The sequence below is a fragment of the Salvelinus namaycush genome, chromosome 4 (assembly GCF_016432855.1).
Source record: "Salvelinus namaycush isolate Seneca chromosome 4, SaNama_1.0, whole genome shotgun sequence".
Lineage (NCBI taxonomy): Eukaryota > Metazoa > Chordata > Actinopteri > Salmoniformes > Salmonidae > Salvelinus > Salvelinus namaycush.
In genome coordinates, this window is record NC_052310.1 from 73,518,811 (window position 1) to 73,538,169 (window position 19,359).

General features: G+C 40.8%; 1 protein-coding gene across 1 annotated transcript in view; it reads left to right on the forward strand.

Moving 5' to 3' along the window:
* The window catches only part of LOC120046808 (centrosomal protein of 170 kDa-like), a 72,515-nt gene that overhangs the window by 40,294 nt on the left and 12,862 nt on the right, over nucleotides 1-19,359 (forward strand). The window contains exons 10-11 of the mRNA XM_038992323.1: nucleotides 16,478-16,613; nucleotides 16,781-18,349. Coding sequence (XP_038848251.1) covers nucleotides 16,478-16,613; nucleotides 16,781-18,349 — 1,705 coding nt within the window. The remainder of the gene's footprint in view (nucleotides 1-16,477; nucleotides 16,614-16,780; nucleotides 18,350-19,359) is intronic.

A 19,359-nucleotide genomic window follows, 5' to 3' on the forward strand; every position in this document is an offset into this window, starting at 1 on the left:
ACAGTTTAGTTTGATTTGAATAGACGTTGAATTGATGTCTGTGCCCAGTGGGCAGGAATGAGGCAGAGATCACAAAATGTTAACAATGCTAGTGCTGATTTCCTCATGACAGAGCAAAAATATAAACGCAACATGCATTCCAAGATTTTACTGAGTTCCAGTTCATAGAAGGAAATCAGTCAATGTAAATACATTCATTAGGCCCTAATCTATGGATTTCACATGACTGGACAGAGGCGCAGAAATTTTTTAAACATTTTATTTCATCTTTATTTAACCAGGTAGGCCAGTTGAGAACAAGTTCTCATTTACAACTGCGACCTGGCCAAGATAAAGCAAAGCAGTGCGACACAAACAACAACACAGTTACACATGGAATAAACAAACATACAGTCAATAACACAATAGAAAAGTCTATATACAGTGTGTGCAAATGAAGTAAGATTAGGGAGGTAAGGCAATAAATAGGCCGTTGTGGCAAAGGAATTACAATATAGCAATTAAACACTGGGGTGACAGATGTGCAGAATATGAATGTGCAAGTAGAGATACTGGGGTGCAAAGGATCAAGAAAACCAAAAAATAACAATATGGGGATGAGGTAGTTGGGTGGGCTATTTACAGATGGGCTATGTACAGTTGCAGTGATCTGTGAGCTGCTCTGACAGCTGATGCTTAAAGTTAGTGAGGTAGATATGAGTCTCCAGCTTCAGTAATTTTTGCAATTCGTTCCAGTCATTGGCAGCAGAGTGAGCTGAGAAGGCGGCGCTTTACCTAGCAAAGACTTATAGATGACCTGGAGCCAGTGGGTTTGGCGACGAATATGAAGTGAGGGCCAGCCAACGACAGCATACAGGTCGCAGTGGTGGGTAGTATATAGGGCTTTGTTGACAAAACTGATGGCGCTGTGATAGACTGCATCCAGTTTGCTGAGTAGAGTGTTGGAGGCTATTTTGTAAATGACATTGCCAAAGTCAAGGATCGGTAGGATAGTCCGTTTTTGGCAGCATGAGTGAAGGATACTTTATTGCAAAATAGGAAGCCGATTCTAGATTTAATTTTGGATTGGAGATGGTTAATGTGAGTCTGGAAGGAGAGTTTACAGTCTAACCAGACACCTAGGTATTTGTAGTTGTCCACATATTCTAAGTCAGAACTGTCCAGAGTAGTGATGCTAGACGGTCGGGCAGGTGCGGGCAGCGATCGGTTGAAGAGCATGCATTTAGTTTTACTAGCATTTAAGAGCAGTTGGAGGCTACGGAAGGAGCATTGTATGGCATTGAAGCTCGTCTGGAGGTTTGTTAAGTGTCCAAAGAAGGGCCAGAAGTATACAGAATGTTATCGTCTGCGTAGAGGTGGATCAGAGAATCATCAGCAGCAAGAGCGACATCATTAATGTCTACAGAGAAAAGAGTCGGCCCGAGAATTGAACCCTGTGGCACCCCCATAGAAACTGTCAGAGGTCCGGACAACAGGCCCTCCGATTTGACACACTGAACTCTATCTGAGAAGTAGTTGGTGAACCAGGCGAGGCAGTCATTTCAGAAACCAAGGCTGTTGAGTCTGCCGATGAGAATGTGGTGATTGACAGAGTCGAAAGCCTTGGCCAGGGTGATGAATACAGCTGCACAGTATTGTGTTTTTTCAATGGCGGTTATGATATCGTTTAGGACCTTGAGCACGGCTGAGGTGCACCCATGACCATCTCTGAAAACAGATTGCAAAGTGGAGAAGGTACGGTGGGATTCGAAATAGTCGGTGAACTGTTTGTTAACTTGGCTTTCGAAGACCTTTGAAAGGCAGGGTAGGATAGATATAGGTCTGTAACAGTTTGAGTCTAAGGTGTCTCCCCCTTTGAAGAGGGGGATGACCACGGCAGCTTTCCAATCTTGAGGGATCTCAGACGATACAAAATATCAAATCAAAAGAGAGGTTAAACAGGCTAGTAATAGGGGTTGCAACAATTGCGGTGGATATTTATAGAAAGAGGGGGTCCAGATTGTCTAGCCCAGCTAATTTGTAGGGGTTCAGATTTTGCAGCTCTTTCAGAACATCAGCTATCTGGATTTGGGTGAATGAGAAATGGGGGAGGCTTGGGCAAGTTGCTGTGGGGGGTGCAGAGCTGTTGACCGGGGTAGGGGTAGCCAGGTGGAAAGCATGGCCAGCCGTAGAAAAATGCTTACTGAAATTCTCAATTATTGTGGATTTATTTGTGGTGACAGTGTTTCCTAGCCTCAGTGCAGTGGGCAGCTGGGAGGAGGTGTCCCAGAACTTTTTGAGTGTGTGCTACAGGATGCACATTTCTGTTTGAAAACGCTAGCCTTTGCTTTCCTAACTGCTTGTGTATATTATTTCCTAACTTCCCTGAAAATCTGCATATCGCAGGGTCTATTCGATGCTAATGCAGTACGCCACAGGATGTTTTTGTGCTGGTCAAGGGCAGTCAGGTCCCGAGTGAACCAAGGGCTACATCTGTTCCTGGTTCAAAATGTTTTGAATGGGGCATGCTTATTTAAGATGGTGAGGAAAGCACTTCTAAAGAATAACCAGGCATCCTCTACTGACGGAATGAGATCAATATCCTTCCAAGATACCCGGGCCAGGTCGATTAGAAAGGCCTTCTCATAGAAGTGTTTTAGGGAGCGTTTGACAGTGATGAGGGGTGGTCGTTTGACCGCAGACCAATTACGGACGCAGGCAACGAGGCAGTGATTGCTGAGATCTTGATTGAAAACAGCAGAGGTGTATTTGGAGGGGGAGTTAGTTAGGATGATATCTATGATATCTATGAGGGTACCAACATGGTTGGTTAAGGCATATTGAGCAGGGCTAGAAGCTCTACAGTGAAAGAAGACAGTAATCACTAACCAGGACAGTAAAAGATGAGGCATATTGATATTAGAGAGAAGCATGCGTAGCCAACTGATCATATGGATCCAGTGAGTGGTTTGGCTGGCTGGGGACAAGTCGATTCAGACAGTTAGCAGGCCGGGGCTGATAAGCTAGCAGTTAGTAGGCCGGGGCTAACAAGCTAGCAGTTAGCAGACCGGGGCTAGCAAGCTAGCAGTTAGCAGATCGGGTCTAGCAAGTTAGCAGAAGGGCCTTTGGGGGACGTCGCGATGGAGGTATGTCTGTTTTTACCTCTTCGTGCCTCTTCCGGGATGGAAACGCTAGCCAGGAGTAGTCACCCGTGATTGCGGTTAGCTAGTTGCGAAGATCCAGATGAAAATGTTCAGTCTATTTTCTTCTATTTTCTTCACTAGAAAGCTTGTGGCAAATTGGAATGAAAATGGGCATTTGATAGTAAGATTATTACTTAATGACACTTAACGATAAGGAAATCTGCAAAGGAAGCGGTGTTGATAGAGGAAGACGAGCTCTTCAGATACTGTAAGTGAAAGCTATCTCTCAGAAGACGGAGGAGAGAGCATGGGTTGTTTTCCTTGTGACAAGCCTCTGTTTCTCAGAGGACAAAGCAGCAGTGCCAAATACAAAGGCCTGCTCGCTGAAGTGTTTTATGGAGCGTTTGACAGTGAGGAGGGGTGGTCGGGTTGACCGCGGACCCATTACGGATGCAGGCAATGTTGGGGGTTCCGTTTCTCAAGTATAGAAAATAGCAGATCCATACCACATTGATGCTCTGTATGTTGAAATTGAGGCAAAGAAAAAAAAAAGATATCTACACGGGACACAACAAGATAAAGACATCTGACTGCTACGCCATCTTGGATTATTAGCTTTATTACAGACATAAATACTCCTCAGCATTCCTGCAGTCAGCATGCCAATTGAATGCTCTCTCAACTTGAGACATCTGTGCCGTTGTATTGTATGACAGAACTGCACATTTTAGAGTGGCCTTTTATTATCCCCAGCACAAGTTGCACCTGTTTTTTTATATATTTTTAATTTTAATTTTATTAGGATCCCCAAAAGGCTGTTGCAAAAGCAGCAGCTACTTTTCCTGGGGTCCCCACAAAAGATGAAACATAATACAGAATGACATAATACAGAACATCATTAGACAAGAACAGCTCAAGGACAGAACTACATATGTTAATGATCATGCTGTTTAATCAGCTTCTAGATATGCCACACCTGTCAGGTGGATGGATTATCTTGACAGGGGAGAAATGCTAACTAACAGGGATGTAAACAAATTTGTGCACACAATTTGAGAGAAATAAGCTTTTTGTGCATATGGAACTTTTCTGGGACCTTTTTATTTCAGCTCATGAAACATGGGACCAACACTTTACATGTTGCGTTTACATTTTTGTTCAGTATATTTACAGTTGATCCATTTCTCACAGTCGGAACGGAAAATAATCCTGCAGCAGCAGGAAATGTGAATTATTTCATGGATTATAATGAATGGACATTTTTGTAGGCATTGATACATTTTTAGTTGGTGCAAATGAAGTCAGAAATTTTAAAGTGGAAATTACAAACTTTAGAATCCTTTTTAAAACGTGAATAACCTACACAAAATGTCCTGCAACAACAGTGGGATCAAATTAATTACATCTGTACTATAAATATAGGAAAGCAAGAGCTCCAGATTGCATTAAGATTACTCTATTGGAAGGGGAGTAGTGGAGTAGTTGTGTGTCAGCCAGGCACTCCCCGCTTCCTTGTTATTCACAGAGTAGGCCACTCAGTCTGTGACCTAGTTCATAGAGAGATGAGAAATAATGCTCTGTCCCCTCCAGGCAAGTTCCATACAAGTCAAAAAGGGAGGAAGGAGACTGTATATAGTCCACAATAAGCTAGGATGGTCCAAAACAGTCTAGTATAGTCCACAACAGTCTAGTATGGTCTACAATAGTCTAGTGTGGTCTACAATAGTCTAGTGTGGTCTACAATAGTCTAGTATAGTCCACAATAGTCTAGTATAGTCCACAACAATCTAGTATAGTCTACAATATTCTAGGATAGTCTACATCAGTTTAGTATAGTCCACAATAGCCTAGTATAGTCTACAATATTCTAGGATAGTCTACATCAGTTTAGTATATTCCACAATAGCCTAATATAGTCTACAATATTCTAGGATAGTCTACATCAGTTTAGTATAGTCCACAATAGCCTAGTATAGTCTACAATATTCTAGGATAGTCTACATCAGTTTAGTATAGTCCACAATAGCCTAGTATAGTCTACAATATTCTAGTATGGTCTACAATAGTCTAGTATGGTCTACAATAGTCTAGTCTGGTCTACAATAGTCTAGTATAGTCCACAATAGTCTAGTATAGTCCACAACAATCTAGTATAGTCTACAATATTCTAGGATAGTCTACATCAGTTTAGTATAGTCCACAATAGCCTAGTCTAGTCTACAATATTCTAGGATAGTCTACATCAGTTTAGTATAGTCCACAATAGCCTAGTCTAGTCTACAATATTCTAGGATAGTCTACATCAGTTTAGTATAGTCCACAATAGCCTAGTCTAGTCTACAATATTCTAGGATAGTCTACATCAGTTTAGTATAGTCCACAATAGCCTAGTCTAGTCTACAATATTCTAGGATAGTCTACATCAGTTTAGTATAGTCCACAATAGCCTAGTCTAGTCTACAATATTCTAGGATAGTCTACATCAGTTTAGTATAGTCCACAATAGCCTAGTCTAGTCTACAATATTCTAGGATAGTCTACATCAGTTTAGTATAGTCCACAATAGCCTAGTCTAGTCTACAATATTCTAGGATAGTCTACATCAGTTTAGTATAGTCCACAATAGCCTAGTCTAGTCTACAATATTCTAGGAGAGTCTACATCAGTTTAGTATAGTCCACAATAGCCTACTCTAGTCTACAATATTCTAGGATAGTCTACATCAGTTTAGTATAGTCCACAATAGCCTAGTCTAGTCCACAATATTCTAGGATAGTCTACATCAGTTTAGTATAGTCCACAATAGCCTAGTATAGTCTACAATATTCTAGGATAGTCTACATCAGTTTAGTATAGTCCACAATAGCCTAGTATAGTCTACAATATTCTAGTATGGTCTACAATAGTCTAGTATGTTCTACAATAGTCTAGTCTGGTCTACAATAGTCTAGTATAGTCCACAATAGTCTAGTATAGTCCACAATAGCCTAGTATAGTCTACAATATTCTAGGATAGTCTACATCAGTTTAGTATAGTCCACAATAGCCTAGTATAGTCTCCATCAGTTTAGTATAGTCCACAATAGCCTAGTATAGTCTACAATATTCTAGGATAGTCTACATCAGTTTAGTATAGTCCACAATAGCCTAGTATAGTCTACAATATTCTAGGATAGTCTACATCAGTTTAGTATAGTCCACAATAGCCTAGTATAGTCTACAATATTCTAGGATAGTCTACATCAGTTTAGTATAGTCCACAATAGCCTAGTATAGTCTACAATATTCTAGGATAGTCTACATCAGTTTAGTATAGTCCACAATAGCCTAGTCTACAATATTCTAGGATAGTCTACATCAGTTTAGTATAGTCCACAATAGCCTAGTCTACAATATTCTAGGATAGTCTACATCAGTTTAGTATAGTCCACAATAGCCTAGTCTACAATATTCTAGGATAGTCTACATCAGTTTAGTATAGTCCACAATAGCCTAGTCTACAATATTCTAGGATAGTCTACATCAGTTTAGTATAGTCCACAATAGCCTAGTCTACAATATTCTAGGATAGTCTACATCAGTTTAGTATAGTCCACAATAGCCTAGTCTAGTCTACAATATTCTAGGATAGTCTACATCAGTTTAGTATAGTCCACAATAGCCTAGTCTAGTCTACAATATTCTAGGATAGTCTACATCAGTTTAGTATAGTCCACAATAGCCTAGTCTAATCTACAATATTCTAGGATAGTCTACATCGGTTTAGTATAGTCCACAATAGCCTAGTCTAGTCTACAATATTCTAGGATAGTCTACATCAGTTTAGTATAGTCCACAATAGCCTAGTCTAGTCTACAATATTCTAGGATAGTCTACATCAGTTTAGTATAGTCCACAATAGCCTAGTCTAGTCTACAATATTTTAGGATAGTCTACATCAGTTTAGTATAGTCCACAATAGCCTAGTATAGTCTACAATATTCTAGGATAGTCTACATCAGTTTAGTATAGTCCACAATAGCCTAGTATAGTCTACAATATTCTAGTATAGTCTACATCAGTTTAGTATAGTCCACAATAGCCTAGTATAGTCTACAATATTCTAGGATAGTCTACATCAGTTTAGTATAGTCCACAATAGCCTAGTATAGTCTACATCAGTTTAGTATAGTCCACAATAGCCTAGTCTAGTCTACAATATTCTAGGATAGTCTACATCAGTTTAGTATAGTCCACAATAGCCTAGTCTAGTCTACAATATTCTAGGATAGTCTACATCAGTTTAGTATAGTCCACAATAGCCTAGTCTAGTCTACAATATTCTAGGATAGTCTACATCAGTTTAGTATAGTCCACAATAGCCTAGTCTAGTCTACAATATTCTAGGATAGTCTACATCAGTTTAGTATAGTCCACAATAGCCTACTCTAGTCTACAATATTCTAGGATAGTCTACATCAGTTTAGTATAGTCCACAATAGCCTAGTCTAGTCCACAATATTCTAGGATAGTCTACATCAGTTTAGTATAGTCCACAATAGCCTAGTATAGTCTACAATATTCTAGGATAGTCTACATCAGTTTAGTATAGTCCACAATAGCCTAGTATAGTCCACAATAGCCTAGTATAGTCTACAATATTCTAGGATAGTCTACATCAGTTTAGTATAGTCCACAATAGCCTAGTATAGTCTACAATATTCTAGTATGGTCTACAATAGTCTAGTATGTTCTACAATAGTCTAGTCTGGTCTACAATAGTCTAGTATAGTCCACAATAGTCTAGTATAGTCCACAATAGCCTAGTATAGTCTACAATATTCTAGGATAGTCTACATCAGTTTAGTATAGTCCACAATAGCCTAGTATAGTCTCCATCAGTTTAGTATAGTCCACAATAGCCTAGTATAGTCTACAATATTCTAGGATAGTCTACATCAGTTTAGTATAGTCCACAATAGCCTAGTATAGTCTACAATATTCTAGGATAGTCTACATCAGTTTAGTATAGTCCACAATAGCCTAGTATAGTCTACAATATTCTAGGATAGTCTACATCAGTTTAGTATAGTCCACAATAGCCTAGTATAGTCTACAATATTCTATGATAGTCTACATCAGTTTAGTATAGTCCACAATAGCCTAGTCTACAATATTCTAGGATAGTCTACATCAGTTTAGTATAGTCCACAATAGCCTAGTCTACAATATTCTAGGATAGTCTACATCAGTTTAGTATAGTCCACAATAGCCTAGTCTACAATATTCTAGGATAGTCTACATCAGTTTAGTATAGTCCACAATAGCCTAGTCTACAATATTCTAGGAAAGTCTACATCAGTTTAGTATAGTCCACAATAGCCTAGTCTACAATATTCTAGGATAGTCTACATCAGTTTAGTATAGTCCACAATAGCCTAGTCTACAATATTCTAGGATAGTCTACATCAGTTTAGTATAGTCCACAATAGCCTAGTCTAGTCTACAATATTCTAGGATAGTCTACATTAGTTTAGTATAGTCCACAATAGCCTAGTCTAATCTACAATATTCTAGGATAGTCTACATCAGTTTAGTATAGTCCACAATAGCCTAGTCTAGTCTACAATATTCTAGGATAGTCTACATCAGTTTAGTATAGTCCACAATAGCCTAGTCTAGTCTACAATATTCTAGGATAGTCTATATCAGTTTAGTATAGTCCACAATAGCCTAGTCTAGTCTACAATATTCTAGGATAGTCTACATCAGTTTAGTATAGTCCACAATAGCCTAGTATAGTCTACAATATTCTAGGATAGTCTACATCAGTTTAGTATAGTCCACAATAGCCTAGTATAGTCTACATCAGTTTAGTATAGTCCACAATAGCCTAGTATAGTCTACAATATTCTAGGATAGTCTACATCAGTTTAGTATAGTCCACAATAGCCTAGTCTAGTCTACAATATTCTAGGATAGTCTACATCAGTTTTGTATAGTCCACAATAGCCTAGTATAGTCTACAATATTCTAGGATAGTCTACATCAGTTTAGTATAGTCCACAATAGCCTAGTCTACAATATTCTAGGATAGTCTACATCAGTTTAGTATAGTCCACAATAGCCTAGTCTAGTCTACAATATTCTAGGATAGTCTACATCAGTTTAGTATAGTCCACAATAGCCTAGTCTAATCTACAATATTCTAGGATAGTCTACATCAGTTTAGTATAGTCCACAATAGCCTAGTCTACAATATTCTAGGATAGTCTACATCAGTTTAGTATAGTCCACAATAGCCTAGTCTACAATATTCTAGGATAGTCTACATCAGTTTAGTATAGTCCACAATAGCCTAGTCTACAATATTCTAGGAAAGTCTACATCAGTTTAGTATAGTCCACAATAGCCTAGTCTACAATATTCTAGGATAGTCTACATCAGTTTAGTATAGTCCACAATAGCCTAGTCTACAATATTCTAGGATAGTCTACATCAGTTTAGTATAGTCCACAATAGCCTAGTCTAGTCTACAATATTCTAGGATAGTCTACATTAGTTTAGTATAGTCCACAATAGCCTAGTCTAATCTACAATATTCTAGGATAGTCTACATCAGTTTAGTATAGTCCACAATAGCCTAGTCTAGTCTACAATATTCTAGGATAGTCTACATCAGTTTAGTATAGTCCACAATAGCCTAGTCTAGTCTACAATATTCTAGGATAGTCTATATCAGTTTAGTATAGTCCACAATAGCCTAGTCTAGTCTACAATATTCTAGGATAGTCTACATCAGTTTAGTATAGTCCACAATAGCCTAGTATAGTCTACAATATTCTAGGATAGTCTACATCAGTTTAGTATAGTCCACAATAGCCTAGTATAGTCTACATCAGTTTAGTATAGTCCACAATAGCCTAGTATAGTCTACAATATTCTAGGATAGTCTACATCAGTTTAGTATAGTCCACAATAGCCTAGTCTAGTCTACAATATTCTAGGATAGTCTACATCAGTTTTGTATAGTCCACAATAGCCTAGTATAGTCTACAATATTCTAGGATAGTCTACATCAGTTTAGTATAGTCCACAATAGCCTAGTCTAGTCTACAATATTCTAGGATAGTCTACATCAGTTTAGTATAGTCCACAATAGCCTAGTCTAGTCTACAATATTCTAGGATAGTCTACATCAGTTTAGTATAGTCCACAATAGCCTAGTCTAGTCTACAATATTCTAGGATAGTCTACATCAGTTTAGTATAGTCCACAATAGCCTAGTATAGTCTACAATATTCTAGGATAGTCTACATCAGTTTAGTATAGTCCACAATAGCCTAGTATAGTCTACATCAGTTTAGTATAGTCCACAATAGCCTAGTATAGTCTACAATATTCTAGGATAGTCTACATCAGTTTAGTATAGTCCACAATAGCCTAGTATAGTCTACATCAGTTTAGTATAGTCCACAATAGCCTAGTATAGTCTACAATATTCTAGGATAGTCTACATCAGTTTAGTATAGTCCACAATAGCCTAGTATAGTCTACAATATTCTAGGATAGTCTACATCAGTTTAGTATAGTCCACAATAGCCTAGTATAGTCTACAATATTCTAGGATAGTCTACATCAGTTTAGTATAGTCCACAATAGCCTAGTATAGTCTACAATATTCTAGGATAGTCTACATCAGTTTAGTATAGTCCACAATAGCCTAGTCTACAATATTCTAGGATAGTCTACATCAGTTTAGTATAGTCCACAATAGCCTAGTCTACAATATTCTAGGATAGTCTACATCAGTTTAGTATAGTCCACAATAGCCTAGTCTACAATATTCTAGGATAGTCTACATCAGTTTAGTATAGTCCACAATAGCCTAGTCTAGTCTACAATATTCTAGGATAGTCTACATCAGTTTAGTATAGTCCACAATAGCCTAGTCTAGTCTACAATATTCTAGGATAGTCTACATCAGTTTAGTATAGTCCACAATAGCCTAGTCTAGTCTACAATATTCTAGGATAGTCTACATCAGTTTAGTATAGTCCACAATAGCCTAGTCTAGTCTACAATATTCTAGGATAGTCTACATCAGTTTAGTATAGTCCACAATAGCCTAGTCTAGTCTACAATATTCTAGGATAGTCTACATCAGTTTAGTATAGTCCACAATAGCCTAGTCTAGTCTACAATATTCTAGGATAGTCTACATCAGTTTAGTATAGTCCACAATAGCCTAGTCTAGTCTACAATATTCTAGGATAGTCTACATCAGTTTAGTATAGTCCACAATAGCCTAGTCTAGTCTACAATATTCTAGGATAGTCTACATCAGTTTAGTATAGTCCACAATAGCCTAGTCTAGTCTACAATATTCTAGGATAGTCTACATCAGTTTAGTATAGTCCACAATAGCCTAGTCTAGTCTACAATATTCTAGGATAGTCTACATCAGTTTAGTATAGTCCACAATAGCCTAGTCTAGTCTACAATATTCTAGGATAGTCTACATCAGTTTAGTATAGTCCACAATAGCCTAGTATAGTCTACAATATTCTAGGATAGTCTACATCAGTTTAGTATAGTCCATAATAGCCTAGTCTAGTCTACAATATTCTAGGATAGTCTACATCAGTTTAGTATAGTCCACAATAGCCTAGTCTAGTCTACAATATTCTAGGATAGTCTACATCAGTTTAGTATAGTCCACAATAGCCTAGTCTAGTCTACAATCGTCTATCTGATGTATATTGGGATCCATTTGCGGTCGGTGCCGTTTTTTTTTTTATGAACATATTTCTATTACAGCATATTGGATGACTGACATTTGTATTGCATATTGGATGACTGTCATTTGTATTGCATATTGGATGCATATTGGATGACTGTCATTTGTATTGCATATTGGATGACTGTCATTTGTATTGCATATTGGATGACTGTCATTTGTATTGCATATTGTATGACTGTCATTTGTATTGCATATTGGATGACTGTCATTTGTATTGCATATTGGATGACTGTCATTTGTATTGCATATTGGATGCATATTGGATGACTGTCATTTGTATTGCATATTGGATGCATATTGGATGACTGTCATCCATTCACCCAGTTCAGTGTAACATCAATAGGTTTAGGCTACTACATGATGCTCAAATTTTCCCTATACCCATCATGAGGTTGCTGCAACCTAGCCTATGGATGAAGGTTTACAACATACAGTTGAAGTCGGAAGTTTACATACACTTAGGTTGGAGTCATTAAAACTCATTTTTCAACCACTCCACACATTTCTTGTTAACAAACTATAGTTTTGGCAAGTCGGTTAGGACATCTACTTTGTGCATGACACAAGTCATTTTTCCAACAATTGTTTACAGACAGATTATTTCACTTATAATTCAATGTATCACAATTCCAGTGGGTCAGAAGTTTACATACACTAAGTTGACTGTGCCTTTAAACAGCTTGGAAAATTCCAGAAAATTATATAATGGCTTTAGAAGCTTCTGATTGGCTATTTGACATAATTTGAGTCAATTGGAGGTCTACCTGTGGGTGTATTTCAAGGCCTACCTTCAAACTCAGTGCCTCTTTGCTTGACATCATGGGAAAATCTGAAGAAATCAGCCAAGACCTCGGGAAAAAAATTGTAGACCTCCACAGGTCTGGTTCATCCTTGGGAGCAATTTCCAAACGCCTGAAGGTACCACGTTCATCTGTACAAACTATAGTACACAAGTATAAACACCATGGGACCACTTAGCCATCATACCGCTCAGGAAGGAGACGTTTTCTGTCTCCTGGAGATGAACGTACTTTGGTGCGAAAAGTGCAAATCAATCCCATAACAACAGCAAAGGACCTTGTGAAGATGCTGAAGGAAACAGGTACAAAAGTATCTATATCCACAGTAAACCGTGTCCTATATCGACATAACCTGAAAGGCCGCTCAGCAAGGAAGAAGCCACTGCTCCAAACCGCCATAAAAAAGCCAGACTACAGTTTGCAACTGCACATGGGTACAAAGATTGTTCTTTTTGGAGAAATGTCCTCTGGTCTGATGAAACGAAAATAGACCTGTTTGGCCATAATGACCATAGTTTTGTTTGGAGGAAAAAGGGGGAGGCTAGCAAGCCGAAGAACACCATCCCAACCGTGAAGCACGGGGGTGGCAGCATCATTTTGTGGGTGTGCTTTGCTGCAGGAGGGACTGGTGCACTTCACAAAATAGTTGGCTTTCACGTCCGTCGTTAGAATGAGACCAAGGCGCAGCATGGTATACGTACATTCTCTTTTAATGAATGAACACCGAACAAACCAACAAAATGAACAAACGAAACGTGAAGCTATACAAAATAGTGCTGACAGGCAACTACACATATGAGGAAATGGCTACCTAAATATGATCCCCAATCAGAGACAACGATAAACAGCTGCCTCTGATTGGGAACCATATCAGGCCACCATAGAAATACAAAAACACCTAGATGACCCACCCAAGTCACTATCACGCCCCAACCAACACAGAGAAAAAACAGCTTACTATGGTCAGGGCGTGACATTGGCATCATGAAGAAGGAAAATATGTGGATATATTGAAGCAACATCTCAAGACATCAGTCAGGAAGTTAAAGCTTGGTCGTAAATGGGTCTTCCAAATGGACAATGACCCCAAGCATACTTCCAAAGTTGTGGCAAAATGGCTTAAGGACAACAAAGTCAAGGTATTGAAGTGGCCATCACAAAGCCCTGACCTCAATCCTATAGAAAATGTGTGGGCAGAACTGAAAAAGCGTGTGCGAGCAAGGAGGCCTTTAAACCTGACTCAGTTACACCAGCTCTGTCAGGAGGAATGGGCCAAAATTCACCCAACTTATTGTGGGAGCTTGTGGAAGGCTACCCAAAACGTTTGACCCAAGTTAAACAATTTAAAGGCAATGCTACCAAATACTAATTGAGTGTATGTAAACTTCTGACCCCCTGGGAATGTGATGAAAGAAATAAAAGCTGAAATAAATAATTCTCCCTACTATTATTCTGACATTTCACATTCTTAAAATAAAGTGGTGATCCTAACTGACCTAAGAGAGGGAATTTTTACTAGGATTAAATGTCAGGAATTGTGAAAAACTGAGTTAAAATGTATTTGGCTAAGGTGTATGTAAACTTCTGACTTCAACTGTAGGTACACACAGGTCGAGAGAAAGATTTGAGGTGACCGCATTCAATACCGCCTTGCACAATCTTACCTGCATCTAGCTGATCTAGGGTGTAATCAATAGTTGAAAACAACAGTTTCTATTGCACAAATTCAGTTATGTTTATCCCCGTTTTGTTCCGTTTGCTTCCATTTAAGAAAAGATTTTCAACGGAATCGGCAGAATGAATACACCCCTGATCACATGCAAATAGTTAACTTTCATAGCCACATACAAACAGCTCATTTTATTCCTTCTCGCATGTCTGTGACCAGGCGAAAAAACCTTTCCATGCCAAACCTTCATATCATTGATGCTACACACAGACTACATCGTTGTCATCATATTAGCTAAAGTAACGTCATAGTCAGCATAGCTAATAGAACTTACGTGTTAGTAAACCCGCTACAAACATGCAGTACAGTGTACAGTCAGCAAGCAGTTTAGCAGTTACACTTGCGGGCCCCGGTGGCAATAAATTAGTAAAACCAAAAGCTTACTTTGACTTGGAAGAGGTCCAGTGTTGGATAGTCATAGCCAGCTAGCGAACATAGCATTTGCTAGTTAAGTAAGTGAAAGTGAGTGAAAAAAATGAAGAAATATAGCTCTCTCTCTCTCTTGATCCTTCATGCTTGAAGAATTTAATTTGTTCAAATTTGTTCAACTATTGTCTTTCTCTATCTTTGAGTCAACTACTCACCACATTTTATGCACTGCAGTGCTAGCTACCTGTAGTACTATATTAATTCTCTGATCCTTTGATTGGGTGGACAACATGTCAGTTCATGCTGCAAGAGCTCTGATAGGTTGGAGGATGTCCTCCGGAAGTTGTTACTGTGTATGTCTATGGAAGGGGGTGAGAACCATGAGCCTGCTAGGTTTTGCATTGAAGTCATTGTATCCGGAGGAGAACGGAAGCTAGCTGTCTTCCGGCAACACAGTGGTGCTACCCTACAGAGTGTAATGAGGCAGCCTGGCCTCATCACCATTTTAAAAGGTCTTATTTCATGAAGTTAATATTTTCTAAATTGCTTATAGGTATATTCATGTGTGTTTTGGATAAAGTGCACTAGTCCATTTCCATGAAAGCTATCTACCATTTTAGGTGTTCCTGACCTTAATTGTTTGCTTAAGAGTTAGTTTGTCAGGTTTAAGCCAGGTGTGGTAGGTTAGATAATTAGCATGTCGTTCACCCATGCATCCATTCTCCCTCAGTAGTATTTCTAATCATGTTCAATTTGATTTAGCTCTCTCTTTTAAACTAAAGTGGACATGACTAAATATGGTAATTTAAACGAATTAATGCAATAAACTTAAATAACGTTTCCCATAGTGCTACCTGGTCTAATTTAACAAGTAAAGTTCTTCAAATGAAATGCGCATTCTCATTGGTTAATAAGTGTTGGTGGGGTTGAGGAGTGAAGAGATACATGCTGTCCTTTTCTCTCAGCTCAGGGTTGAACACCATTTTATAATGTGCTCCATAGCAGTTTGTTTGTTGCGGCCTGTATGTACAGGCAGTTGATTTAAGCTGTTCTGGTAGACTCTCTTTAGTCCCAGTAATGAGAGAGTTGCTCTGTTTAGAGCTGGAAAAGGGGTAATCCCTAGTTATACTGTTTAGCATTTAAGCCCAGTCTAAGATGAAGTAGGAACCCTATTAAAGGGCTGAGCTTTAGACTCGCTGTCATTTTTGTGAGATTTCGTATCCTGAATGTTGCTGCTATGGACAACTGTGTGAGACAAGCCATTTATTCTGAAATCCTGCACCTGTAATAAATTCACGTATTGTTTTTGTACAATCATGGGTCTTCATTCCCACCTATCACCTCCCTTGGCTACGCTGGGTCCGCTATTCTACACCATGCTTGGTTTAAAATATGAATTAGCTAATACGTAATGAGTATGATAACTCTTCAGGCTCATCACTTAAACATAAGACCACTCAGAGGTGAATGAATGGCAGCAGAGTTGTCTTCTGTATCCTCCGCTACATGTGAGTACTTCCTCCAGCTCTAGGTGGCCAGTAGCAGGGATCCGGTTGATTTAGTAGGTGTACTGTAGTCTTTTCCCACAACCGCTGTTTCTCTAAATGGAGTGGAATGCCACGGGTCTGACAAGAGACTAGGCTAACTGTGTCTGCGCTCTCTTCTCTCCTGTCAGAGTATGTCTGAGGACCCGGTGGCAGTGGGCAGTAGTCGCTGGGTGTCTCAGTGGGCCAGTCCAGCTGCTAACCACACCAGAACCGACCCAGAGGGGTCTGGTGCTGAGTCACCTGCCTTCGTCCATCAGCAGAGAGGTACAGTAGGGCTCCTATATTTACCAAAATCAGGGGAATGTTAATCTGCATCTGTCTTAGCTAAGGTGTATTTTCATCACATAATGGCACTAAATTACTATGGTTGAGCAATATTTATTTAATTTGATTAAGAAATGTAGCTTTACTATTTGTTTTTTTTCTTCCAGAAGCGGATGCCTTTGAGTCGGGCATTTCCATCCGAAGTACCAGCTCTGCCAACTCCAGTCTCATCGAGCGTAAGCGCAGGACCCTCCCCCAGCTCCCCATCGACGACCCCCGGGCCAAGCCAGGGAAGAGCTTGTGCGGCCTGGGCCTGCATCGCTCAGAGATAGGGGAGAAACAGGACACGGAGCCCCAGGAAAAGGAGAGGCAGGTGGAGCATGAAGGAGACGGGGCGTGTTTTACCTCCATAGAGGAGGGGGATATGGTGAACCAGACCAAGGCCCCACTACAGGCCTCCTCCAAGCCCTCTCTCAGACCTATGAGCAGCAGTGAGAAGAGGTCTGAGGAGAGGAGGAGGCGGGCGGAGGACAGGATTCAGCACCACAACAAAGGAGGAGGGGACAGGGGGGAGAAGTCAGGGGGCAAGCCTCTGGTCCGTCAGGGCAGCTTCACCATTGAGAAGCCCAGTGGTGTGGTACCCATTGAGCTGATCCCTCGGATCAAAGGTGATGCCAGTGTCCTGGGCCGCGAGCACAGCGAGCGCAGTGACTCTGTGGGCAGCATGGACACAGCCACCCTGCTGAAGGACACAGAGGCTGTCATGGCCTTCCTGGAGGCCAAGCTGAGGGATGAGAACAAGCTGGACAGAGCCAACCGGGCAGGCTTCTTCTCCCCTGAGTCAGACGTGGACACGGCCAGCACCTACAACCAGGCGGCAGGGGAGGGAGAGAAGAAACCAGCTCACCAGAAACGCCGCTCCCTCAGCAGCCTGTACAAGGAGAAGAGCAACCTGAGCTCAACCTCCAAAACCGCTGCCAGCACCAATGCTCGCGAGCGCTTGGAGAGGAAGACCAAGACCAGAAATGATCCCAGCCGGCTAGATGCTCGCCGCTCCGTTCAGCCTGCCTCGTCGCGGGCACGCCAACCCTCCCAGGATCTCACAGATGACGACCAGACCTCGTCCTTCCCCATCTCCGACATTCTTTCCTCTGACCAGGAGAGTTTGCATAGTTGCACGTACAGACGCAGCCACTTCACCTCTACGGATGACCTGCTACATTCCAAACTGGAAGCCAAATCCAGCTGCAAGACAAGCTCCAGTAAGTCTAGTAAGACTCTCCAGGCCGCCACAGCTTCCTCCCTGGGGAAACAGGCCTCTCTGCCCCAGCCACGGCCTACCAGAACCTCCCTGCTCCGCCGGGCCCGGCTGGGGGACACATCCGACACGGACCAGGCCGATGCAGACAGGATGTCTGTGGCCTCCGAGGTGTCCACCACCAGTTCCACGTCCAAGCCTCCATCTGGTCGTAAAGGGCCCTCGCGGCTAGACATGCTGGCCCAGCCCAGGAGGATGCGGCTGGGCTCTATCTCGGCCCGTAGTGACTCAGAGTGTACAGTAGGCCGGAGCAGCACCTCCTCCCCTCGCCTGTCTGCAGAGACCATACTGCGCCTGGGCCTCCGCTCCTCCACTCCCACCGACAACAAACTGGCTCCTCGCATGAGGGCCAACAGTGTGTCCAAGCTGACCGAGGCCAAGTCCAGAATCAGCCCCTCCATCCATAGCACTCCCTCAGGTGAGATCATGTTCTCATCTCTGATAGGTTCACTCAGAAAATAAAGGACAGATTGAAACACTCAGTATTTTATTATTTAATGTAAACAGTTAAAGAGCAAGTCAACTGTGTTTTTTCATCCCGTTGTTTCCAAATCCCCCACACCCTCCATCCCACCGTACCTTCTCCGCTATGCAATCTGGTTTCCGAGCTGGTCACGGGTACACCTCTGCCACGTTCAAGGTCCTAAATGATATCATAACCGCCATCGATAAGAGACAGTACTGTGCAGCTGTATTCATAGACCTGGCCAAGGCTTTTGACTCTGTCAATCTCCACATTCTTATCGGCAGACTCAATGGCCTTGGTTTCTCAAATGACTGCCTCGCCTGGTTCACCAACTACTTCTCAGATAGAGTTCAGTGTGTCAAATCGGAGGGCCTGTTGTCCGGACCTCTGGCAGTCTCTATGGAGGTTAAAAAACATGAGCTGGCGCACACCCAGAATAATAGTTTGTGTGGAGGTGCTGACTAACCGCGAATAAACTATAAACTATCAAAATAAAGTCGCACACTCCATGTATAATCTCCCAGCAATTTAATGGGTATTTATCACTTTTCGGCATCACTGTGCCTTCCTCAGGGTAATGTCATGAATACTTTAACCAGGTTATGTAAACACACAGTGCAAGCGCCTGGTGCAAGTATTCATCACATTACCCTGAGGAAGGCACAGTGATGCCAAAACGTTGATAAATACCCATTAAATTGCTGGGAGATTATACATGGAGTGTGCGACTTTCTTTATTTTGATAGTTTATAGTCTATATGGGGGTGCCACAGGGTTCAGTTCTCGGGCCGACTCTTTTCTCTGTACACATCAATGATGTCGCTCTTGCTGCTGGTGATTCTCTGATCCACCTCTACGCAGACGATTACATTCTGTATACTTCTGGCCCTTCTTTGGGCACTGTGTGAACTAACCTCCAGATGAGCTTCAATGCCATACAACTCTCCTTCCGTGGCCTCTAA